The 27,397-nt window shown below is 35.5% G+C and overlaps 2 protein-coding genes across 4 annotated transcripts; both read left to right on the top strand.

Moving 5' to 3' along the window:
- The first annotated feature begins 1,030 nt into the window (after positions 1-1,030).
- Positions 1,031-20,994, top strand: LOC100244754 (DNA topoisomerase 1 alpha). Of its 3 annotated transcripts, XM_059741093.1 has the most exons (17): positions 1,157-1,393; positions 7,485-8,776; positions 8,985-9,179; positions 9,940-10,020; positions 10,875-10,934; positions 11,079-11,173; positions 11,281-11,437; positions 11,524-11,649; positions 12,046-12,126; positions 12,245-12,335; positions 12,420-12,553; positions 19,126-19,194; positions 19,299-19,388; positions 19,622-19,725; positions 19,802-19,970; positions 20,331-20,440; positions 20,750-20,994. In XM_059741093.1, exons 2-16 carry the CDS (start codon positions 7,646-7,648, stop codon positions 20,397-20,399), a joined length of 2,652 nt encoding a protein of 883 aa, XP_059597076.1. In that variant the 5' UTR covers positions 1,157-1,393; positions 7,485-7,645; the 3' UTR covers positions 20,400-20,440; positions 20,750-20,994. The 3 variants fall into 3 exon arrangements, with proteins under 3 accessions (XP_002265386.1, XP_059597076.1, XP_010657183.1); XM_002265350.4 differs by lacking the exon at positions 20,750-20,994 and having other exon boundaries at positions 1,031-1,393; positions 7,479-8,776; positions 20,331-20,703; XM_010658881.3 differs by lacking the exon at positions 20,750-20,994 and having other exon boundaries at positions 20,331-20,703.
- Positions 20,995-24,147: 3,153 nt separating this feature from the next.
- On the top strand, positions 24,148-25,128 carry LOC100249881 (uncharacterized). The gene is made up of 2 exons (XM_002265238.5): positions 24,148-24,447; positions 24,675-25,128. The coding sequence occupies exons 1-2, from the start codon at positions 24,351-24,353 to the stop codon at positions 24,950-24,952; spliced, it is 375 nt and encodes a 124-aa protein (XP_002265274.1). The 5' UTR covers positions 24,148-24,350; the 3' UTR covers positions 24,953-25,128.
- Positions 25,129-27,397: the final 2,269 nt, after the last annotated feature.

Raw genomic sequence — 27,397 nt, 5'->3', positions numbered from 1 at the left:
ATCATACGAAGTTGCTCTACGCTTCAACAGAGACATATGGGCCTATAAGCCCATCAAATCCACAATTTGGTCCATCCATAGCTTGTGACCCATAGAACTAGAAGTCATCTCCACTTCTTAGGCCTTTGCGGCCCATGACTTCCAAACATACAGACTTGGGCAATGGAGCATGGAGGCCTTTTCTGGCTGCAAAGGGCTCTTTCTAAAGGAATTCTGTTGAAGCCATTCTGGTAAATTTGTTTTTGGTCTATAAATTTTTTATTAGTTGTATTTTTATTATAAACCCCTTTGTAGAGGATAGTCGATCCTTTAGTAGTGATTTTCGGAAGCGCCTTAAATCTAAAAGCATTTTCTGGTTGCAAAGGGCTCTTTCTAATTGTCAAGGAATTAATTTCTATTGAAGCCAATAAGGTAAATTTGTTTTTGTCTATAAATTTGTTATTAATTATATTTTTATCATAAACCTCTTTGTAGAGGATAATCGGATCGGTTTGGTAGGAAGCTCTTTTGATCTAAAAAGTGTTTATGAAAAAATTAGGTGTTTGGTAAAATTTAGGAAATACTTTTAAAAATATGAAAATCTGTTGAAAAATTATTTATAGTGTTTTATGGAGAAATATCTTATTTTATAAATACCATTTCAGTACCTTTATATTTTTCATATTGATATTATGATTATATTTGATTCATAAAAAGAAGTAAGAAAAAAAAAATACACAAGAAAATGATTTTATGGTATTTTATTTTATTATAAAAATAAAAAAATTAAATATGATTAAATGAGTAATATATTTGTAAATTTGTAAATTATTTAATTTTTATAAATATAAGTTAAATAAATAAAATAAGTTTGAAGTATGGTACAAAATCAATTTATTGATTTTATTTTATTATTATTTTTTTTACCCTTTTTTTCTTCTATTTTTTCTTTTGTTTGCATTTTACATCCGGACATTTTTATTAAAGATAAGCTTTAATCATGCCATGTCGTAGGTTGTTTTTTTCCAACACTAAGCCATATTGCATGCAACAGTCACATATTTTTGAAAATTCATTTGGTATTTAAAATGCCCACAGAGGATTTAATTTATTACGAAATCACCCTTCTGTGTCTTTCACAGGGTCCTTCTTAGTTTCACTTCAAGCCCAATCCATTATCTCATTCACCTGCAGAACTGCAGAAGGCCAAAAAAAGTTTGGTCCTGCCAGTGAATTCAACACGAATCCAGGGGCATTTTGGTCATTACGGCTTCAAAAGATATGAAGACATTCCTCAGCGAGAACAAGGGAGGCACAGTGACTGACAAAGGGAAGAAGAAGCTCAACAACACAACAGGCGCCTAGATAGAGGGGAAAAAATAAAAACACGGGAGCTGAAAAAAAACGAAAAAGGGTAAGAAAATGGAGAAAGTTTAGATTTTGGGTCTGCATTCATATGCTGAATTTTGTTCTTGTTTCTATTTGTTGTTTTCTGACTGGGTTTTTGGTGCAATATAGAAGGCAAACCCTAAATCCACGTCCATATCTTTGTTTCATTCGTTTTCGTGAAGTGTTAAGGTTTCTGGTTGAAATTCAAAACCTAAAAGAACGACATTTTTCTGAAAGAAATTGTAAATTTCTGTAACATTTTGAGCCTTTACTGAAATGGGTATTGCTTTGATGTTCGGATTGTTAGTTGAAATCTAAAATCTATAAGGACGAAAATTTGTCGTTCTCTTTGCCAGTTTCTTTCCCCTTTTTAGCTTCAACGGAATGGGTTTTGTTTAATTTTTTGAAATTTGGGTTGTTAGGTGTTTGTTGTATGTTATTTTGACTTATAATTCAGAGTTTTACTTGTTACGATGGATTTTGATTCTGTTTGTTACTGGGTGGATTTTAGGTTGATTGCTGGAGTTCTCAAATATTTGGCTAATTATTTGATTTGATTTGATTTGATTATTTAGTTAATAGGGAATTGTTGTTACATTTGCCTTGTATAATGTATGCTAGTTTCATGTTCTAATCACAGGTCCCTTAAAAATTCCCACCCCCCAAGCCTCATTTGGTATTTTAGCTTTTAGGGCTTTGTTTGTCATTGATTATTCATTGATAAATCAGAAAAACAATCATATTTAGGTTGGTGATTTAGTTCATATATAGCTGAGATGCACTGTTTTTCTCTTTATTGATTGTTGAAAGATAGATTAACCTCGGAAAATACTTACTTGTAACAGCATTACATGGCTTGAAGCCTTTTACTCTTTTCATATGAGGCACCCCTGTGAGGCTCTCATTTTGGGGTTAACAATTCCTTTTGCATTATAGAAGGCATACAGAATACTTTAAGGAGAAATGCTTTGTTATGGGATTTAAGGAATTGGATAAAGTAGTGATGACAAGCATCAAAATGCATGCATATTCTAATCTTTGACTTTTAGAAGATAATTTCTTGAACCAAGACACATTTCTTTTCAGTTCTTCATTTTTTTTTTGGAATTGTGGAATTCCATGTTTTTATTTTGAATATCTCTGATTAAGTATCTTATTCATATTGGATTACATTGCATTTGTCATTCCAAGGTGATAGCAAGGATGGATTTTCATTAAAGATAATTTATGCTATACTTATTCTTTCTGGTGTCTCTCTACTTTTTTCTTTTATTCCTCCAGATGTATGTCTATATTTCTCTAATCAGTTGCAAGAATCCTCTATATTAGATGGAAACTTCTGCTTTGAAACTTCGTTTAGGAATTTGTATGATTCATTTTTTTCTTGTGGCAAAGCTGTGATTTTTTGGTAGGCAAACAAGAATATTGTTAACAATGTCTAAACAAAAAGGGGTGGACCAATGTACGCAAAGAAATAGAAGAGAGAAACAAAAAACACATCCCTCTCATTAATAAGTGCCCATTCAGACACCAAGAGCTAATATAGATGAAGAGGCACCATCTAGGAATTTCCTAATCCATTGTCAGAAAGAATTCAGGAACGAGCTTTTGGTAGCATGGCCCAGCTGCTTCACATTTTCAAGCGCACGGTTTCATCATCGGAAATCGCAAGATTGGGTCGAGCGGCAAGTCAACTTGGTGCTGTCAAGGCGGTTGAGAAGTCTCGTAACGGAATGGCTAGAAAGAGAAGGGCTCTTTTCTCTTCTTTTCCGGGCGATGAATCAATCTTTTTTCCTTCAAGTTTAGTGAAAAACTCTCCTCGACGAATTTGTAGAGATGCTGGCGTGCCTCCTGCCAATGGGAATGACTTAGATAACGAGAATCCCTTTCTTAGTGATGGAACACAAGTCTCAGTGCCCACGTCGATGCCTTTCTGTTACTACGCTAGTAGGTCGCCACCCAAACGCTATAGGCAGGTCCTGGTTGGTCGAAGACGCATGGCTTTACGGCTTTGACAAGGAGTTTGTTCGGTGAGATTTATTGGTATTGCCAATCCACTTCGGACAGGGGAAAGATGCGAAGAAGCTACCCTATCAGGACAACAAGCAGTCAGTGAGTGAGCGCACTGCTTTGTCCCAGGGAGAAAGTGAGAGCGCACCTTTGTGTATCAAAAGAGCGAGAGCGCACCGTTCACTCCGAAGTACCCTATGAACTGCTCATTCAGACATGCGTGGTCAGAGGGCTATTCTTCTATTGATTCGGCGAATGAAAGAGCTAGTTCTGCAGCTAAGTCTACTCGGCTTATCACCGCTTTTTCTTTTTTATCTCCTGCCAGGCACCTTCCCAGCGGGTGCTCCCAGGCTTCATGTACAGGGGGACAGGAACTTCGATTAGCTGGTTACTCGCTACGCCCCTTGCCTACTCGCTTTTTTTCATCCGGCCCAAAACTCCCCTTTTTCGCCTGAAAGTCTTTATTCGTGCTGATCCTATTCGCCTCTTTAGGCCCAACTATGCCCGCTCCGCTCCTCCTCCATTGTGTTGCGATTGATTCCGTCCTATCGGGCAAAAAGCTTATTCTTCCTCGGCTAACTATTCGCCTTTTGGTTAACGGGGTTTGGGTGCATCCAACATGCTGAAGTTTTAGACTTTGCAAACCTCGATAACCATCTCCCTTCCTTGGGGTTTGGACCAAGATTATTCCCTCTGGATCGATACGATAGAGACCAGTTCGCGTCAATAAGGCATAAATGGGTCCCCTTTTAGGAGAAGTGATTTGGGGCACCGAATATATGCCTTATTTGTATTATTAGTACAAGACTAGCTCTATGAAATTGGCATAGATCTCGTATCGGTTCATTCAGCGCCATAACAGTTTTCGCATAATGTACCGCTCCCCTTTGACTGAGAGTCGGGCATTCCTTCGAAAATCTCTTAAATAGAGGACAGACACCTCCCCGGTTCTCCCTTCTAGTGCGCGTAGACCAAAGCTTAGTGGAGAGACCATACATAGGCCAGTTCCAAGGCCAGGTTATCAACAGGGGAAGAGGCGGTGTCGATGGCAGGTTCGATTACGGAGAAGTCAATAATCAATGATTATGCGGAGGGTCCAGTAGTCACTAATGACCCAAGCAGAAGGGCCCGCCTATTTGTCTTTTTTATTGGCAAATGAGGAGGAAGCCATCTGTCATGGAGAGGCAATCCTCAAATACGTACTTTGACCTGACGGCTTACCGTTCTTAGCTTCTGATGGGAATTCCAAGTCATATTTTTCATCGGAACCATCAATCATAAGATTAGCCAGTCAGAAAGTCTTCGCTCCTGTCTCCGAAATTGCTTTGAGATTGAATCAACAGTCCCGTGCCAAGCATAAGAGTAAACTACGTCGAACCAACCTGACGCCTAACACTCGGGATTCCATCCTGTTCTTTGCTCACTCCCTGGAGTGAGATTCTCAGTTTGATCTCTTTTCTTATCAGTTCGACTGAGCTTCATCTCTCATTCTTTATCACTATTTCAGTTACTGTCCAAATAGTCTAGAATAAACACAGTAGAGCAACCCTTTCCTTTGTCTGTCACCTGCAAAAGTCCCATGACAAGATAACAGAATTTCTTTAATTGAAGAAGGTAGCACCCGCTCAAAGCTAAATAAAGAGAGAATTGAGTGCCATAGGATCCTCATTCTAGCATAGTGGAGAAGGATATGATCAGCCAACTCTTCTTCTCCCTTGCATAGTAGCAACTATTTGCTAATGTTCATCCTTTTCTTTTTTAACTGTTACAAAGTCAAAATTCCCTCCTAAACTGTCTCTAATGTGAAGAACCCTACTTTCACCTGCATCCAAGAGTTCCAAACTAGATTCAGAGGAAATGACCCTCCTCTCATGGTCTCACCTGCTCCAAGAGAGAATAGTAGGCTTTGGCTGAGAATTTTCTGTCCTTTATATCCAACCAAAATAATCTATCTCTCTTTTCCCTTTTCACTAATTTCTCTTGTGGCCTTACAAGAAAAGCCGCATCATTTTCCAATTATGAATCATTCAACTGTTTTAAGAAATAGGGTCTCTAGCAACCTCCCTCACATGCCTCATCTAGCACATCCACAACCTAAGCATCATTAGAGGTAGCAATGGCAAATAGTGAGGGAAAGGAGATGCTCAAGACTGAGTCACCATATCAAACATCTTTCCAAAACTTCACTCTCCTACAATCACCTATGTTTAAGCATGTTCTACCTTTGAAATTAATCCATCATCTCCTTATATCCTTTCGCAACTCTATCCCATACCTGTACCTCATGCCACAAGAATACCACCTCTCTGCATCCTTCCCAAAGTTCTCCACTATAATCCACTTTCATAGAGGATCTTGTTCTGAGTAAACCTCTTAACACTGTTTGCCAAAAAGGGCCTTGTTGACTTGAGAATAGATAATTTCTAACGCTCAATTCACCTTACTTCTTAGCCATGCATGCAATCTACCATTTTGCTAGATGAGGCTTTTTCTTTCTGGCTCCCCCCCTCCCTAGAGCCAGCATCTCTAAATCTTCTCAAGTCTCATGCTCGCTTTTCTAGTAATGACTACTATGGATGTGGAGTAAATTGACAAGCTTGAAATGGTACTTTTAATTGATGTAAGCTTCCCACCCTTTGAAAGATACTGCCAATTTCAAAGAGCAAAACTCCTATGGTACCTTTCATCCACCACATCCCAAACCACGGACAACTTAAAGGAGGCACCCAATGGACGACTCAAATAGGGGGTAGGAAGTTCCCCCACTCCACACCACAATGGAAGACCCAAACTGTGATTGTAGCACAATTGATCATCAAAGTAGATTTAGTCATTTAGACTAGTCAAACTGACAAAAGAAACTAAAATGTTCTTACATATGGAATGTTTATAATGAATAGAAAGAAGTAGATGATATTAGGTGATGATATTTAGAATAACAATATTCATTTATATATAGAATACTAAGTATTAAACCACTCTCAAGCATATCTAAGAGTAAAGGGTTACTAGTTGATATTATTCATACATAAATTAACACTCTATTGGTTGATAATTTAGGGTTTCTTTTCAATATTTTGGCTATACCATGAAATTCTAAACCCTTTCTATCAATAGATTTCTATACATGTGTGTGTACTTATTCATTGCATACTGTTTTGAGCTTCTTAAGTGCACCAAACTTTTGAACCTTCTAAGTTGTGCGATTTCCAGTACTGACCTGAATTTTTTTTTTTTTTTTTTTTTTTTTTTACAGAAATGAAATATATATTGATAATAGTAAAGTTCAAGAGAAGGATGAGAGGTCCTTCCCACAAAATACAAAACCTAATTAAAGTAAGACTATACTCCTCCACTATACAATGATAACTACAGATGAATACTTATACAAAATGTCACAAAAAACCAAAATCAAACGCTCTCAAACTTTATCCACCCCTTTCATGTTACAAACTGATGTCCAACTTAGTTGAATAACATCAAGTGGAATTCCTCTAAAAGCGACAGTACAAGAGGCCCTAAAGGAGGAGTAGAAGTGAGGAAGATCCTACAACATCCCTTCCGTGCTGTACTTATCCTAAAAAATCCTAGCGTTTCACTCTTGTCACACAATCCATAGTACACTGAGGCAAGCGATATGCCAAAGAATCTTGCCTCTGATTGAATTCCCTAACCTTCTAAATGAAATAACCATCATATCTCCAATACTCCTAGGGGAAACCCAATCCATATTAGCTCCTTGTGCTACACCATCTATCTGATAATAGTATTTTGGTGGTAGTTTCTTTTTATTTATTTGTTTTGGCTTTTTTCTTTTACAATTTTGTCATTGCTCTACTAAGTTAGTGGTTCTATATCATCCACTATATGTTTGGATTTACTTATAGAAATAATACTGGAAATTTCTTTATTAGTTAGATTTGTTGGAGGTGATTTGTTTTCTTATGTGGTGTATAATTTCTTGGTGGTTCAAAAGCAATGACATCTGTAGTGGTTGCATGATTTACATGCCACACTGCTAAGATTAATGTAGCTATCCTGTCTTTTCTCTCACCAAAAATGTTTGATGATGTTGATGATTTATCTTGTGTTTTCAAAAGGAACAGCTACGTATCAAAGGAAATGGTCAAAGCTCAAGCCTGCTGTGGTATAAAACTGATTTGCTTTCAAAGGCACAAAAAAAGACATATGTAATGCACTCAATTGCATTTGTTTCATTTGCTGAAAGTTCAAAACAGTTATCAAGACATAATTCAGCCAGTTCTATATGGAGAATAAGCAATTGATCAATCCTCCTGTTGCAAATGGTGAGTCTGAGGATTCTGAAGATGATAAACCATTGAGTGCCAAACTTTCTGCACGATTACCAAAGGGCAATTCCCATGTTTTAAAGGGACTTAGTTCCCCGGTATTACAGTCACAAAAGACTAAGGTTGATGTCAAGAAGTCTGATGGTGATTCGGAAGATGAAGTTCCTTTGTCATCAAAATTCCCATTGAAAACCTATGTGAGGTCTTCTTCTGGAAAGTCACTTGGTTCAAAGGGACTTAATTCACCTTCTCTTAGCTCACATCCTCCAGAGACGAAGGTTGGCGTCAAGGAGTCCTCTGATGATTCAGAAGATGAAATTCCTTTGTTATTAAAGTTACAATTGAAATCCAGGAAAGGGGCATCTTCAAGCAAGTTGCTTGACTCAAAGGGGCTCAGTTCACCTGCTTCTAGCCGGCCACAATCTCAGAAGGCTAAGGTCAACAACAAGAACCTTTCTGATGATTCAGAAGATGAAATCCCTTTGTCATCAAAATTCCGATTGAAAACTGGTATGGGGGCATCTTTGGATAAACTGGATAACTTTGATGAGAAGAAGCCCTTGACTTCTACACTGAAACCCAATGGCATCAGTAAGAAAGATGATGAACGGGTAAAATCTCCCAAAGGTCAGAACAAGAGGCCTCTAGGTCAGGCGAATACTTCACACCATTCTTCATCTAAAAAACCAAAGCTTTTGGATGGATCTGTTAAAGGCAAAGTAAAGCAAGTATCTGTGAAAGCAGAGCAAAAGGATGACGATGACGACGACAACGATGATGATGATGAGTATACTCCTACTGTCAAGAGACTGAAGAAGTCAGTTTCCTCAGATAATAAAAAAGCATCGAAAACAAAAGTTATCCCCTCATCACGAAAGAAGGCAACCAAGAAAGCCAAGAAATCCAAGAAATTGGCAAAGAGTTCAAAATACTCCAAGTCAACAAAAGTACCTCCCAACTCTGGTGAAGGACAGAAGTGGACTACATTGGAGCACAATGGGGTTATTTTTCCACCTCCCTACAAGCCTCATGGAGTTAAAATGCTCTACAATGGTCGCCCAGTTGATTTGACTCCTGAACAGGAGGAGGTGGGGCTCAGAATGTCTATAGTTTGGTACCTTATTATTTATTTTTTTTACTTTTTTTTCTTATGTTTCATGTGTCATCACCAGTTATCACATGTTCTATTGTCATTAGAAATATTGGTGTTATCAGATTTATTGCGAGTTCACTTTGAATTTCTCATTAATATACGTATTGTATATTTCCACTTCTCCTGGTTCTTTCAATATGCAGGTTGCAACAATGTTTGCAGTAATGAAAGATACAGACTATGCAACCAAACCGAGATTTATAGAGAACTTCATGAATGATTGGAGAGTGAGACTTGGAAAAAATCATGTAATTAAGAAGTTTGAACTTTGTGATTTCACTCCAATATATGAATGGCATGAGAAGGAAAAGGAGAAGAAAAAGCAAATGACTACAGAAGTAAGTTGAGATGTCCTTGAATACCCTATTAACTTTGATTGAAAAATAATGAAAGAAAACTGTGTTGTATCTTGATGTGTTTTTTAATTGCATGCAAAGAACCTTTTTATTTTTATTTTTTATAAGTGACTGTTTTATTAAGTTTGACTCCATTGGTTATTTTTACACTAATTCTTATACCTTCCAAGAATTCATCCAAGCAGCTACTATCTTAAGTTGTTTATTATACCAAAGGCTATCTGATAGTAAGAAGTGATGATTTGACTGAGACAAGCAATTGCATGCAATGGCTGAATCCTCTTTCAAATGCTATATTTTGGGACTAGTTTTGGTGATGTGTCATTTCAGGAATCCATTAGCTATCGCATGATACACTGTTCATTGGAGCTGTCTGTCTTTAAAGTACAAAATATAAGCAGCATTCTGGAAACTGAGTTCTGTGAATACATTCTTGCATGTCTTTTACTTCTAAAGGTGAACAACAGGTGAAGGAGGTATTAAAACTCTGCTAGAGCTTGAACTCAGGTCTGAGGTCCACTGATGATGGACTTTATCTTCCAAGATTGCTGTTATCTTGAATAGGATGTAGTCTTTAGTTTGGAACATTTTACTCTAGTTAACGCCTAATTCCAACTATCTGGGGTTGGGTGCATGCATTTAGTTTTGCTTCTCTACTCTCTCTAGGGGCATTAACTAGTGGAATTAGTTGATCATACTATTCTGTTTTAAATTTTTAATTCAGTGGTTATGGTTGATGCAGGAGAAGAAGGCCTTAAAAGAAGAGAAATTGAAACAAGAAGACAAGTATATGTGGGCTGTTGTTGACGGTGTCAAAGAAAAGGTTTGCTTTAGCCTTTTTATTATTGTATCATAATCACCCATATACACCTGTGCAAATAATGACTTCGTTTTTTTTGTTTGTTTGATATGCTGTTTGCATTCTTTATATCTGTATTTTTCAATTTAATTCTCTGCATGAAAAAACAATGGGTTTCCATAAATTAGTTCTCCTTAGAGATGCCTTTACTAGAAAGTCAATTTTTTCAACTAAAAAGGATGAAATTAATTATTAAGGCACTTCATTTCATAGCTCCGAGTTAAAAGTGGATCCTTTAACTTCCAAGTTCGATAACTGCATAAGCAATAAAATTGTGCACACTTGTATTATATGAAATGGCAGCACAGAAGTGCTTTGTTTGTTTGACTTATTATGGATCCTGTGTTGTAGCTGTTTCTTGCATTGCTAACATGCTCATACACATTTTCAAGATTAGATGGCCACATAGAGATGCTCTTATACCATTTAAAGTAGGCCCTCTATTAATTAAAGAGATTAGCATCCTCCTTAGTGTCTTTGATTTGATTATACGTTTAATTTTAATAATTTATGATGTTTTGCAACAAATATACTGCTACATATTAAGGGTTCTACTGATCTATCCCTAATCATATCTTTGTTGACCACTTTTCTGAACATTTTCTATTTTTTTTGGTGGATATAATAATATATTTGCTTTTTCTATCTTTAGATATGTGCAGTTGTTCAACAGCTATTTTCATGTTGACATCTGTGCTCACCAGTTTTTTGAATTTCATTGATTAGTGATGTATGTATTAGGTTTTATTTTCTTTATTTTTGTTACTTACATATTTGCCCTGAAGAAAATGGAGTCTTGATGGAGTTTTTCCTCTCAGGTTGGAAATTTCAGAGTAGAACCACCTGGGTTGTTCCGTGGTCGTGGGGAGCATCCAAAGGTGTGGTTGAGAAATTCTCTTAGATGATAATCTAGAATTATCCATGATGAACTTCCATCATTTATTTTATTTGCTCTAATCAGACCATGGAGGTCTTTTATCCCTTTTGAATTTGGTACTGATTATAAACTTTTGTGGTCTCAGATGGGAAAGCTGAAAAAACGCATTTGTCCAAGTGATATTACAATAAATATTGGAAAGGAAGCCCCTGTTCCAGAATGTCCTATTCCTGGTGAAAGGTTTGTAACTCCATAACTTCTAAAAGGAATCACCAATTAGTTTGAGATATTGAAATAAGGGTTAGGGGCACCTCTGCAGAGTTGAAATGTTTCAGGTTCCTATGCAGGTGGAAGGAAGTCAGGCATGACAATACCGTTACATGGTTAGCATTTTGGAATGATCCTATCAATCCAAAAGAATTCAAATATGTCTTTCTGGCAGCCAGCAGTTCCTTGAAAGGACAAAGTGACAAGGAGAAATATGAAAAAGCAAGGTTGCTGAAGGTACAACCTTCTTGTCATTTCACTCATTTTTTTGATACTATAGTGTCTAGAACTTTGATTACTTCAATATGCTACTTTGGATACAGGACTATATACAAAATATCAGAGCAACCTACACAAAGGATTTCACGAATAAAGATACTATGAAGCGGCAAATTGCAGTTGCTACATATCTCATTGACAAGCTGGCTCTCAGGGCTGGCAATGAGAAGGTAACCTTTCTTGGCCTTTTCTTTTCTGAGGATTGCTAGGTATTTGGACTCTCATATGACCTTTCTGTAACTGTATCAAAATGAGTTTCCTTTGGTGATTTGAAGTGTCAATAAGATGGTTTGAATTGCCTATCAAAAGAAAAAAAAAACAGAAGAAAAGATTGCTCCAGTTATTGCTATGGCATTTTGGTATTGTGTTTTGGCACTTGAAGCATTCTCTCAAATTGAATCATACTAGCCTTCCCTATTTTGTTGTTTGGTTGTTAATCCATTTCTCTTTTTAAGCAATATTCACATTCAGTCTGCAGTTCTCTCTCTCTCTCTCTCTCTCTCTTTTTTTTTTTCCTCTTCTGAAGTTATCCAGGTGAGTTTGTCATGATTGTTACCCTTGTACAGGATGATGATGAGGCTGATACGGTTGGTTGTTGCACCTTGAAAGTGGAAAATGTTGCATTAGTTCCTCCAAACAAGTTGGAGGTATGGTGGGTTTATATCCTGTTAACTCTCTCTCTCTCTCTCTCTCTCTCTCTCTATGGAGTGGTTGAATTGTTGTTTCTCTTAAGCAATAATATGTAGATTTCTTTCCTTCATCCAGTTTGATTTTCTCGGTAAGGATTCCATTAGATACTTCAACACCGTTGAAGTTGAGCTTCCTGTGTATAAAGCTATTGGGCAATTCAAGACTGGTGAGCATGCTGTCATGTTAGGTTCTGTGGCATATGCAATTATTATTCAGAGTGTGCCAATGCATGTGCATTTTTTTGAAACAGGTAAAAGTGGTGGGGATGATCTTTTTGACAAGCTGGATACAAGTAAGCTGAATGCTCACTTGAAGGAACTCATGCCTGGCCTCACTGCAAAAGTTTTCCGTACATATAATGCATCTATCACTTTGGATGAGATGGTAAGATGCAAGTTAAGAATGTTCTCAGAGAAACCTAACTGCTTGAAATTTTCTTGGCTGTATTCTTCAAAAACTATTGACACTGCCAAAGAGATGGATATTTGGAGTAGTTGTCAAAGGACCTAGTGTACCCTTGCCATTTGCTTTGACATTCATCCAAAATACACATGATATATGCAATGCTTCTCATTTATTGTCATTAAATCAATCAGTTTGTTGCACAATGGAAACTCTAGTATCAGTTTATTGTGACAAGACATGATAAAGAACAACAATAGGGAGAAAAAAATTAAAAAAAGAAAAAGAAAGAAAAAAAACATGAGTATACAATGATAGAAAAAAAACATAGAGTATACAATGATATGTGTGGTTGGGCCTAAAGCTTATGTCCATGCCAGAAATGATGAAAAACTTCACTATTTTATAAGGAGATTACAATCCTAGAGCTCTTAAATCTTAGAGCCCCACTTATACCCAAGAAGAACTCTCTTTTAGTTAAAATATCATTTTGCAATTATTTTTCTTGATTTCATAGTAATATTCTATATAGGGAACTAATTGCATAATTATAAAAACAACTTATTTCTATAGGAAAATCTCATAATAGATTACTTCATTTATAAAAATAGAAAAAATCCTTTTCAAGAATATGTCCTAATAGGAAAATATTAAGGACTTGAGAAATATACCCAAAAGCAAATTTGACACTTTCTAACAATATCCAGCCAAGCTCAAATTTTCAATCTTCCAAACTTGAAAGTCTTCTATGTCGCTTTACTCACGCCTTTGAAAGGGCCTTGAGTTATTTTTGACATCATTTAAGTCCAAGCAATGCCTAAATTTAATTGCAAGAATATGCCTAGTCATAATATTTGTTGGATTATCCAATGTAGGGATCTTTAGGATTACAATGACACCTTAAACAATAATATTCTCGATGAAACGCACCTTGATGTTAATATGTTTGGTCATCTTATGGAACACCTAATTTTTAGTCAAATGTATGACATTCTAAAACCAAACCTTGGAGCCAAATAACTTCATTGCTTTTGTGGTTGTTGTATACTTTAGTGGATGACAAAGTAATTGTAGATTGAGATATTGCTTTCTAATTAATTAGGGAACTAATCATACTTCTTTAGGAGTTGTAAAATGAATAAAAATTGAAAGAAATCCATTTACAAAATAACATGCTGAATTAATTGCTTCATCCCAAAACTCCTTTGGCAATACTGTATTGAAAAACATATACCATACTATCTTTAAAAGAGTTCTATTCATTTATTAGGCAATGCCATTTTGTTGTAGAGTATGTCTAACAGTGTCTCGCAATGCCTTCATTCTTGCAGAATTCATTGAACATTTTTTCATAAAATTCCATTTTATTGTTAGTTTTTAAGTGCATGATCTATTTTCTTGTTTTCTTGTCAACTTCTTAATCATAGCTTTCCATTGCTTGAACTTTCCAATGACATCATTATATGCTTGAAGATACATGCCTAACCTTTCTAGAGTAGTTATCAATGAACATCCACCACCATGTTATGTAACTTGAGAGATTTTAATGAATACAATTAAGTAGTGTTATCTATGAACGTCAACCATAATGTGATGCAACTTGAAAGGGACCCCCAAAGATTTGAATGGATATAATTTTGTAGTAATCAATGAATGCCCACCACCATGTGGTGCAACCCAATGTTTTAAAAGGTTATTGAGGCCCTCAAGGCGAGGCTATGCAAATTAACCTTGAGGCTATAGCCTCAATAGAGGGTAATCAAGGCTTAAGCCTCACTTGATGGAGGCTTATAACCTTATATAGCCTAGAGGCTTAAACCTTAAATATTCAAAAGGTTTTAATGGGTTTAGGGCCTTTATGGGCTTTTTGTATACGTTTATCAAGAGGTTTAAGCCTCAATATTCATTGTTCATAATGACTTGTGCTTTTATGAGGATATGGTATAGATTTATAAGTTTTGTCTTGCATTTAAGATTAAGGTCAAACATTTTAAAACATAAGGGCTTAGTTGACTGCCAATTAACTCTTTAAATGGAAATGAAAGGAAGAGATTGGGAAGAAGAAATAAAAAAAATTGTTGGTCACTGTAGTGATTGACCTTATATGTAATCATTATCTTATTATTGATGGATAAAGGAAAAAATTTCATTGTAATTCATGGATAAAGAAGAAAAATGGGTTGACATTAACATTGATGTAGATCAAAGGAGTTTGGAGGGTTGGGAATAGGCAAGACGACCTTGAGAAATCGTGCTCTCTTAGGGAAGTAGCTTTGGAGGTTCCCTACGGAAAATTCTGGTCTGTGGCATCAGGTGATTTCGAGCACTTATGGGACACACTAATGGAGGTTCCTTTATTCAGTTTTTTTTTATTGGTTGGGTTCTAGATGAGGACTGGTGATTTTTGTATCCCCTCTTCTTTTGTTCGTGCCTTCTGGCGCCTCTTGTATACCCCCTGTATGCTTTTGGGTCAGCCTTAAGGTGCCATTTTTCTAATATATTTCTTTCTCTGTGTTTTTACTTATCAAAAAAAAAAAAACATTATGGTTAGATGGTTACTTATAAAAAAAACATTATGGTTAGATGGTCACATAGATGTTCTTGGAAGACTATTGCTCAAGTCTTTCAAGGCTTTTCCCCTTACATTTGTCTTATGGTAGGGAATAGGGAGAGAATCTGATTATGGGAAGATTTATGGTGGGGAGATCAACCTTTGAGCTCACAATTTGCAGGCCTTTAAAGAGTTTATTTCAGTGAGAAATATTACCATCTTTGGTGTCCTTGGAAATTCCTACCTGTCTTCTTGGAATCTTAATTTCCGACGCAATCTTATTAATTTAGAAATTGAACTTCTTGAAAGATTCGTGTCTTCACTTAATTTAGTGCACTTGTCTTTTTCTACTACAAACTTAAGAATTTGGTCCTTATCCTCCATTGGCTCATTTTCAGTAAAAAAAAATTTCATGGTCTTGTCATTCTCTCTAATCCAATTTCGTTCATTCTGACTAATTTTGTTTGGAAATCAAAAGTCCCATCAAAGGTCAAGGCCTTTGCATGGTTGGTAGTGCATAAGAAGGTTAATACCAATGACATGCTACAAGTGAGAAGACCTTACAAATCTCTTAGTCCTCATTAGTGCATTTTATGCAAAGAGAGTGGAGAATTACTTGATCATCTTTTTCTACATTGCCTAATAACATTGGGGCTTTGGCATAACCTCTTCAATGTAGCTAATTTGGACTAGGTTCCACCAAGGAGTATTAGAGATATGATGATTATTTTATTTAGAGGCTTGGGGAATTCAATTAGAGGCAAGACGCTTTGGCATATTGCATGTATCACTGTATTGTGGGTTATGTGGTAAGAGAGAAATGTTAGGATTTTTGGGGAAAAGTCTAGAACGGAAGGGATGTTATGGGATCTTATTCATTTCTACTTCTCTTTTTGGGCTTCTTGTATTGTCGCGTTTAGAGGAATTCCCCTTAATGATATTCTACTTAGTTGGCTTTCGGTTTGTAATTAGAAAGGGGTAGAGATAACTTTTGAGAGATTTTGTACATGCTTTTATCAGTATTTCTCCTTGTATAGTGGACGGTATACTCATACTTTGATCAGGTTTTGTACCTTGTGGGAAAGACTTCTCATCCTTCTCTTCAACTTTATTATTAGCAATATATATTTTATTTCTGATAAAAAAATTAACATTGATGGAGAGAATAATAGAGCAATTGGATATAATTATGATTCATTTTATTTTAATTCTCTTTATCTATCAAAAAAAAAAATTATGATTCATTAGAGGATCTTTCTCAGTGAGTGATGATAGTTTTCAAGTTTAATTGACAAACGCATGAGAGAGAGTTGGATTTAGAAGAAACAGAAAAACCAAATTAGAAACTATTGAAAATAACATACAATTAATTTGATTATTATACATTGTATGGTTTTTTTATTGTTTAATTTTCATATGATTTTATTAGTATTTTTATGATTTTTAAGGTTTCTTTTCTTTATTATTATATTATTATTATTATTATTATTATTATTATTTATTTTTTTTTTTTAAGTTGAGGCTTATGCCTTGTTCCACCTCGAGGTTAACGCTTCGCCTCATTTGGGCAAAACACCTCAAGGCCGCCTTTAGCCTTTTAAAACATTGTTGCAGCCTAAGGTAGACCCCAAAATTTGAATGGAAAATCATTCGAAGTATTTTTAGTTTTGTAAAAAGTTGTATTGAATTTAATCATGCACTATTTCTTAATCATACTTTGCTCTTGAAGATCCAACTCTCCTATTTCCTATCCACCAAGCAAATCCCATTTGTTCAGAAATTGTCATCCTTCTCCTACTCATATGCTTAAGTCGCATGTGGCACAGTCTAGTAATATCTGAATTTGCAATTACCCATATAACCATGCTACCTTGCAATGTACGAAGACAATTAATTTATAACCTTTTCATCACACTAAGTAGCATTCTGTGAGATTCTCATAACTCCACATGCAACTTTATACATATAGCCGTTGGAGTCAAATGCACTCAAGGAAGTCAACATTTTCTTCAACTTTGGGACATGTCTTACATTAGTCAATGTTCTCATAATACCATCAGGCATCTTAATTCAAATTGTGTTATCTGAACAACCTTATAGGCTACATTGTTTCCTATAAGAACCTTCGCACCATTTATAGATTGTTAGGTGTTAAATCAGTCTCTATTGGGAGACATGATAAGAGGACCGTGAATCAATGATCCACTCATCACTTAAGTTATTGATAGTAACTTAAAAGACATTGACAATATCCAAACTTAATTTTACAATTGTTGTGTCATTAGAAATAGAAGTTTTCCCCTTTCCCCCTTTATATATATGTAAATACTTTGTGCAGCTCCTCACAAAGTTTCTTTACATGTTTCAATTGAAATATTTGTTGGTTCCCTTAAAGTTTGATTTCGATCTAACCCAACCTCTCTTGTCATGGTTTTTCTTTTCTATTCACCCTCTAGCAACCCAACCTTCACTTAAGCCTTTTCTACTCTCAACACCTTTTTCTTCAATTACTTTGAATTCAGAATTGTCCAAGCATTCTTTATAGAGAGAGTGTCTCTACCATACCTCATGGCATCCATAAAGTGCTTATAAGAATTGGGTAAAGAACATATCAAAATTCTGACCTAGTCTTAACTGTAAATTTCGATATTCTTCAAATCCATATAGTTCAATTTAATTCATTGAGGTAGTTTTTAATAGCTGAAGAGTTAACAGCCACTTCTTCAAGTGCAAACTATTTGTAAAAGACTTTATCGCATACAAAATTTCCCTATTTCAACCATAAATTGGTGGTTGGATCCTCTTTTGCAATGTCGCAAAGTACCTTATTAACCAAGCATAACAAAAGAACAATGTGTGCTTTCTCCATAAGTTCATTAATTGTTGGTAGAGCTTTCATACCTTTCAATGCTTTAGACAACCCTTGTGGAATCAATAGGGTATGCATCTTAATACCCCACAAATTGAGATCATTTCTTTCATCAAAATTTTCAACCTTGAACTTTATTATCATTACAGGTCTAACAGCATTGGATATTCTCCTTGGCTCTTTCATAAAGGTTCACCTTGGCTTTAGTATCAATTTGTTATGGACATGAGGTTTTAGTTTGGTTTGGTTAACTATGCCTATATTCATAAATGAGAGAGATTCAATCTGCTATATCATAAAGGAATTTTCAGTGAGGAGAGATATCAGATACAACTCCTGAGCCCAGAATCAATCCCATGGTTTCCCGTTATTGGTATCTACGCGTTGAACCAGAGCTGTTGCTCCATCAGGTGTTTCACACTCCTTTTCACATCTCTACCCATTCCATATCATTTTTACAAACTCATCTCAATTGCATAACTTTTCTTCTTCATGCCTTAAAAGATATTTCTTACACATTTCTCTATTCTACAAGAAAAACCAAGCTATAAAATATTTTATATGACATTATTTATCAAAAAAATGTGTACCGGGTAGGAATTTGAGACACTTTACAATACAATTATTATATTATCACAAAGTTCATTAAATGCGTCTTTGAGATTTTAGACACCGATATTGGGAACATATCAACAATCTGGTTCTTAGATTAATATTTCGTCATGTAGGAATAAATCAGGATATGTTAAATTAAGATTCAGTTGCATAGCAAAACACTAGTTAATTATAGAGGCACCAACATTTGTCTCTATTTCTAAAACTCATGATCATGGTTTTATGTGATGCTCTTACTTTGTATTAAATTTCAAGGTAGATTTTTTAGTGCCTTTGATTTTCCTAATTTTGCTATTGAACGTGTAGGTGCCAGCTTTTTTTTTTTTCCCTTTCTTTTCTTCTTGTTTCTTAATAAATTTTGGAAAAGTAAAATCTGTGCCACTTTCTGGCAGTGAAATTATTTTTCGCCTTATAGAATTATATGCCTTTTATTTTATATGCATCTTTGCCTTGGGATTTGTTATTCAAAATCCTGCTGAAGTGTCCTCTTTCTCAGTTTAATTCTGGATTTTATGACAGTTGAATAGAGAAGCCAGGGGTGGGGATGCAATGGAGAAGATTGTCATTTATCAGCATGCAAACAAAGAGGTGCACAAATAACATCAGTCCTACAATGTTTTTAGCTCATTATGTGATCTTAAAATCTATGTGTTAACATCATGTCTCTGTTATTTGTGGATCTTGTATTGAAGGTTGCCATTATATGCAACCATCAACGTAGTGTCTCAAAGTCCCATGACGTACAAATGTCAAGGTTGAGTGAGAAGATGAGGGAGCTTCAGGTAATGACAATATCTCCTTCTATTATGAATTATCTAGAATGGTCAGTGGTATTTTTCCATGATACAAGCTATGGCTATTTTTTTTTTTCAGTTAGATCATACCCAATGTAGGCATGCCTTATTGATTTTCCTTCTCCTCATTAAAAATAAAAATCACCTGCATGGTGAATTGTGGATATGTATTCTATCTCTACGTCTATGCTTAGTTGTGACTGTTTTCATTTTATGAATAGGGTGTTTTGGATGAATTGAAAACAGACTTGGCGAGGGCAAAGAAAGGGAAGCCTCCATTGAAGGATTCTGATGGGAAGCCAAAGAAGAACATGACCCCAGAAGTGTATACAGATCATGCCCTTGGTATCTCTATCATGCAATTTTTATTTTTAAATAATGCTGCACTTTTCAATGTGCAGGTTAGAGAGGAAGATTGCCCAAACCAATACAAAGATTGAGAAAATGGAGCGAGATATGAAAACCAAAGAGGATCTAAAGACAGTAGCATTGGGCACCTCAAAGATCAATTATCTTGATCCCAGAATATCAGTTGCATGGTGCAAACGCCAGGAAGTTCCAATTGAGAAGGTGAGTTTGTGTGTGGTTTTCGGCCTACTGCTTCTCAAGTAAGAACCCATATTGATCCTTTGATTAGAAATCACAATGCATTCTACTGCATTTTGCTGCAAAGCAAAACAGATGAGTTAATAAAACTCCACCTGCTAAAAGATGGTAGAATCCCAATAAACCTTTTATGCAGAACTTGAGATGAGAGAGGCTTGTGAGCTTTTTGATTAAACACCTGAAACTTCTTCCCAGAACTCCTTGCTGATCATAGCAACCAGAGAGGCTTGTGGGCTTTTTATTGAACACCTGAAACTTCTTATAAATGACGTCTTGTTTGGAAAAATTTGGTCATATATATGAAATATATAATATCTTCTGCAGATATTCAATAAATCTCTTCTGGCAAAGTTTGCTTGGGCAATGGATGTTGATCCGAGTTTCAGATTCTGATGTCAATTATTATGGCTCTGGGAGCATTCTCCATCACTGAGGTCATTTTACCTTTCACTACAACTCTTCACATTTTTCTCTTTCCCCGGCTGGAATTTCAATGTTATACATGCATCTTTTGATTGCATGTAGCAATTGCACCCCTTTTCCATGTCAAATCAAATGAGTGAGGTTAATTCGCTAAAAGAATGTTGGCTTGAAGTTTACATTTTCAAATATGTAGAGTAAGAATTATTAAAAAAAAAAGTAATTGTTGAATGCCTCTAATGGTTTAATGATATTATGATACTGATGTTTTTAGACATGATTACATCCTTTACCACATGCTCAAATTTATCTTGCTGTTTCAGTATGGCTCAGCTCTACTCTGGTTGTTATTTGGATTCTAGCCATGAAGATTGTTTCCTTCACCCCTCACATTATTGGGGAACTAAATGTATAACATTTCCAGTGGTTCACAGGCATTGATGTTTTGGCATGTACTTATGCCCACTAGTTCACACTCAAATTCGTCTTGTTGTTTTAGCATTACCCAACTTCTTCACTACAGCGGTTGTTTGGATTCTATGCATGAATTTAGCTTCTTTTACCCTCAGATTATTGTAACATGCCCAGATCTTTATTTTGCGTGCTTTTCATGCTTAGAGCCTTCAAAAACACTTGGGATCATTTTTAGCAGCTGATACTGAGTACTATTAAAATTTTCTCACTGCATGGGAGGGAGAAAGAGCATAGTAGATGCTATATCTTGAGTTTGGAAACGAGCATCCAGTTGAGGCCTGATTCGGCTCTTACCATAGTGTCTATGTCATATAAGTGGATGAGAACACATGGGTTGGGCATTTGGTTTCACTTGGTACAAATGTGCATTTCAAGCAGTGCTTGTGTCCAAAATGGAGGCCTTCCCGGACCTAAATTTTAGTGCTGAATCATCTGAATTTGGTGGGGTTGGTGTTTGGGAGTTATGCATTCTCAAGGTTTGTGCTGGACAGGAATGATTGGCCTATTTTGGTTGAATTGGGAAGAATTCCCTCTGGTTGGTGTTATTTTTGTGGATGAATATTATGGTTTAACCATTTTAGTTGATGCTTTTGATGTTCTCTTGAGCTAATAAGCTAGCTTTTTCTTGTAAACTTCTCTGTAGGATTCCAAAGTCTTTTGCTCCTGATGAATGTCATGGTTGTTAATCTTGTGACACCCCATTCTTATCACCCTCATACTATGCCAACTGCTTTCCTTCCACCCTCATACTATGCCAACTGCTTTCCTTCCACTTGAAATGATAAAATTATTTACATTTCAATCTCACCCATCCAAGCCTTAGGGGGCCTACCCTGGGCGTCGAACAGTTTACTCAGAACTGGTACGGACAAGGGGAATCCGACTGTTTAATTAAAACAAAGCATTGCGATAGTCCCTATGTACTAATTTAGATGGAATTAGAGTAAGAAGATATCCCGCAGTTTCTAAGGCATATCTCCAAAAGGATGTGGGAAGTGTTGAAAAACTCATCATAGATCTTAGTTCGATTTTGTCTTTCCGCCACTCAATTTTGCTGTGGAGTACAGGAGCAGTCAAATGGGATACAATTTCATACTCCTTAAGGAAAGAATCATCTGTTCTTTTCTTTCCTTCTTCCAAACCTTAACAAAGAAGCTTTCAAAAACTTTAGATAAAAGAAGCAAATGAGATGGTTAAAGTTCTTTAGACGAGGCTAAGAGCTTGTTTGGGAATGGTTTTTTTTATCAGATTTGAAAACATGTTTGATAATCTATTATGAAATTAGGGTATTTTCTGAGAAAATATATTTTATTTTTTATTTTTGATTATTTTCACTTGCATTTGTTTTTTAAGGGCGGTTTTAAAATGTAACTACGAGGATATGGATAATGTTTGGAAATAAAGCATTAGAAGTGAAAGTTATTTTTAAGAAATATTTGAATCAGATTTTTGTTTTACAAAATATAAAAATAATTGTTTTTGAAAACTGTTATGAAAAAACATTTTCTGAGAATTGATTTGAAAAATGTTCCAAAACCAGCCTTGAATTCTTTCTAACAGTGATGCTTTTTCATGGCTGCTTCTGGAGCTGCAGGGTTTAGAAATGACATGCAAAAGCAAATTTTTTAAAAACAAAAACCGTAGAAGAATCCAACAAGCTAGTCAAGATCTGAGACCTCAGACCGTACATCATAGAACTAGATATGCTTGTGAGAAGCGCCAAACGTGGCTCGCATTCAACGCTTGGGGTCCAAAATGTGGCCCGTGATTGGTTGGTTTTGGCTTCTAGTCATTTATTATTCACTGAATTCATAGCATCCAAAGTCAAGGATCTCAGAACCACTGATTGAGCCCTACCCATCCAACACCCATTCCAACCTCATCCTGCCACGTCCAACACCACGTGCGGCCCAGCCATTCATTTAAAATTTGAGGTGATTTGGTTGGGAACTTGGGAGTGCATGATGACGGTGATTCATGAAACACTTCTAATATTTTTTTACACTTAAAATCTTAAATTTTTTTTTATCACGGTAGAGATGTTTGAAACGTTTTTTAGGATTACTCTCGATTACACTTTAAAATTAAAAAATTATTTTTTAAAAAAATCTAAAAAATAACCCATAACTTAATTAAGAGCGTTTACACTGATTCGGAAAATGTTTTTAATTAAAAAGTGTTTTCAAACAACTTATTCGATAAATGTTTTTAATCCAAAAAGTGTTTTCAAACAAATATCTTAAAATATATTTAACCGTTATCTTAAAAATTATTTCTAATTTTTTTTAAAAGTAAAATTTTTTATCATTTAAATATTAAAAATACTAAAAATTCTTCGTAGAGTCATTCTCAAACAAATTTTAAGTGTTTGATAATATTTTAAAATTTTTAAAAATTTATTTATATTATTAAAAAATTATTTATAATATTATATGAATAAATACTTTATGAGTGATTATCTTAAAAACATTTTTAAAAAAGATGCTTTCACTAAAATAACTTTGAATTCATGCACTCTTAGAGGAGTATCGTATTTATAAATTTTATAATATTGATTTATGAAGCTTGTTGATGGGTTTTAGTAGGAAACTGGTCAAATACTGGAAAGCTGATATTTCACGAAACCCAGGAATGGTAGGTGGAGCATGTATACTGGACTTTAATATTCAGTGAAGCATTGATGAAATTTTTGTGATGTGGGTGAGATCTTAAAATGGAAGAGATAAGGTTGGTACACGTGCTTCCCCTACTTATTAGTTATTACATATCTTTTAAAATCATATCTAACTCTACCAACTATGAATATTGATCGATGTTCGTTGACCTTCAATGTTTTCATACATGCATGATAGAGATGCTTCTTCGCGATAAGTCTTTGTTCCTGTATTACTTTAAATTTAAAGTCATTAAATTATTTTATATATTACTTGGTGATGTGACAGGGAGAGACTCAGTGCCTGGTTAACTCTGCAGCAACACCACCATCCTGCTGCGCGGCAGTGAACTGACAACAAAGAAAATCGTCAAGAACAATATGGGGTGGAGTTATAGTATACTATAGAGTCAAGAGGGATGAAGACAAGCGTCATAGATGACGTAGAATCGATCCTATCCAATATCATTAACTCATGTGGGGACTCTCATGCAAGAACCCTAGCTACAAAGTCAGTGATATGCTCAGAACTCAGAAGAAAACGACAATTGCATGTGATATTTACAGGGCAGCCACTGCTCTCATGCATGAACCCTAGCTACAAAGTCGGTGACATGCTCAGAAACTCATAAGAAAACGATAATTGCATGTGATATTTACAGGGCAGCCACTGCTCTCTCTCTCTCCGCAACTCCATTTAGGCTATAAATAGGGGAAGAGCTGCATTGCTCTTGTCACCGCTTCTCACATAGAACTTTCAGTGATAGAAATCTTTGTTTCTTTTCTGAGGCTTGCAAATGGCTGGTTCTAAAGCTTCCCTTTTTCTTTTCGCTCTTGTCTTCGCTCTTGTTTGCTTGATCTCATCTGAAGTATCTGCTTCCGTTCATGAAACAGGTGATTTTATCTCTCCTCCCTTTCTTCTGGCGCATTTTTGTTCCAATATATGTACACATCTGTGCATCATCTATTGCCTCTTCAGAAAAGCAGTTCGAGAAACGTACCATTAATTGGACATTGCCAATCTGAAAGCACTACAGAAACTCTGAGCAACCTACTTCATTATAGATGCTTTTGATAGTTCGCATTATATGACATATATTAATTTTCTGTTTGTATTACAGAGAAAAGCACAGAAGGCAAGGGTGTTCAGGAGAGCAAGTCCTATGGAGGCCCCGGAAACGGGTATCAGGGTGGGTATGGAGGAGGGCATCAAGGTGGTTATGGAGGAGGCCATCAAGGTGGTTATGGGGGCGGGCATGGGCACGGGCATGGTGGCTGCCAATATGGTTGCTGCCATGGTTGCTGCCGTTCATACCGATATGGATCTGGGTGCCAGAGGTGCTGTGTTGATGCTAATGAGGCCCCTGATGCCGAGTTTGAAGATGATGTTAAGAACTAATAATTAAACGCATCTTCGAGTGGATCTATGTAAAATAATGCACGCTGGTCTATGAGTTTGCTTAAATAAGGGCTGCAATGAGCACTGCTCGGTGCTCATGGCGCTTGCCAGGCTTGTTTGTGTGTTGAACTCCATTAATAGTCTACTCATTTTGCTATCATGCAACTTTAATGCTACCTTAATGGTTTTTAAGAGCTATTTCTATGTTTCCTTTTAATTTATTATTATTTTAATTAGAAAATGAAATAGCAATAGATACTCGATATTAACATAATATTAATATTATAAAAATTTTATTAAATATGAATCAATTTCAAAATAAATACATTAACAATTTCTTAATTTCAATTTTAAGATATCGGATTAATATTTTAATATAATCTCTTAATACTAAACATACCCTGTTCAAGTGCTGCATTTTGGATCATAGATAAATGAGACATTGTTGCAATCCTTTTATTTCAATGAAAATAGTTGTTCTTTGAGTACTTCGTCCTGTTCTCTCTTGGAAGGCCTATTGATTATGTCTAACTTTAAAGCTAAAACTAACCTAAGTTTAAGTACTTATTTACAATTAGACCGGAAAAAATTGTTTCCTCAATCGTTTGGAAAGTGAACCCAGTCTGATTAATTTTTAATTTGTGTCTCTTTTAGTGTAAAAAAAGAAGACAAATCACCTACCTAAATCAAGTCAAATAGATGTATGAAAGTTAGGCAAGCTAAGTGGTTGTATTAAAGTCAAGAAAGAGTCAAATTATTTATTCAATTCTAAAGGAGTTAATGGACTCAAAATCTAACATGTTCTTTCATTTTCTTTCTCCCAAAAAGGAAAGAAAAAAAAAAAAAAAGCTAGTATGTGGAACTCCATGCAGGCACAAAACAATTTTTGGTGAAAAATTGCATTAATTTAAAAAAGAGGATTAAAGACCGTCACCATGTGCAACCATCTTAGGTCTTGAAAGTAGACAATCTGAATTGATAATTTCCAAACTGCAACACTCGAACAAAATCCAAATTGCATTGATTATTAGTGATGTATGTATTAGGTTTTATTTTCTTTATTTCTATCATTTACATATTCTTCTCAAAAAGAAAGTAGAGCCTTGATGAAGTTTTTTTCTCAGGTTCAAAATTTTCAGGGTAGAACCACCTCCTTGTTGTTCCACGGCTGGGAAGCATCCAAGGTGCTTTGACAAATTCTCCTGGATGATAATCTAAAATAGTCCATGATGATCTTCTCTAGCCAGCTCATTCATCCATTTTACCTACCGTTTATATGACTTCTGTTTATCACAGCTTGTTGAGAAAAGGGTGAAAAGGCTTAAGGTGTGGAGCTGCAATATTAGGGAATGGAATGTCTAGTTATGTAAGCTTCCAATCATAATTCTCTTCCTTTCTCCACCATGTGTTGTCACCAAAAACCTTCCCCGTTACTGAAGCATCTGAAAAAGCAGCTTTCAAGGTCTCGTTGGGGCTTTGAATGGTTGAAAGATCCAGAAGTATAGTCTAGAGTAGTTGAAGGATGGGAACAGACAAGGTTCATCCCAGATTTCGTACCAAACATAATCCAATCCCCTATCCCATGAACTTCAGTCTTTAAAGGCAGAACTTTACAGTGAATTTTGAAGATACATTTTCATCTGTTATTATTATTATTATTTTTTCTGACTCACTGTTTGGATAATGTAATCTACACATATACATATCACATTGATGAGCTAGCTCTAGGGAGGCCAAGCGAACGAGGAGGTAACGTGTGGTTTGATGAGTTCTCTGACCAATTTGATAATGAGTACAAAAAAAGGTCTATAAATGTTCTTTTTGTTTATCAAGGGCTTTGTTCGTGGTTAGTCATCCATTTCGAGGCTTTTTGTTAAGTTATTTAATGTAAGTTTTGTTGGATCGTGAAGATTGGACCAGTCTTATTACACGGGGTAGATGATGTTGAGGATTGAGCTAAGGGATTAATGAGTGAGTACAAAAAAAAGTGTACGGTCACAATTAAGTGGATAAAGAGAGTGTTCTCCGTTATAACATTTTTATTTTCGTTTGATTAGTTTAAGTGTTAGTGTGCTCCATGAAGGATTATATTGGTTGTTGAACCATGTTAAAATCTATTGGTTTTTTTCTTATTTATACTCTTGTATCATGGTTGTGTTAATAATTAGTATCTAAGTGCCCAAGTTTGCAAATCCTAGCCTTGTTATGTTCAACCAACCACCATTTAAGTGAAAGCAATGAGATTAGAGAAGGATTCACGCAAAATAGAAGATGCGAAATAGAGGATTATTTATACCAAAAATATTTGTATCTGCCACTGGGAGTGAAGCTAGAGTTAATGCATGAAAAGGAATGGAATTTGCTTCATCGCAAAGTTCTTGGTGCAATTAGGTTAACTTTGTAAAAATCGATTGTTTTCAACTAAAAAAAAAAAAAAAGAATACA

The sequence above is a fragment of the Vitis vinifera genome, chromosome 12 (genome assembly GCF_030704535.1).
Source record: "Vitis vinifera cultivar Pinot Noir 40024 chromosome 12, ASM3070453v1".
Taxonomy (NCBI): Eukaryota; Viridiplantae; Streptophyta; class Magnoliopsida; order Vitales; family Vitaceae; genus Vitis; species Vitis vinifera.
The sequence above is the reverse complement of the archived record's forward strand: the minus strand, read 5'-3'. Positions and strand labels throughout refer to the sequence as shown.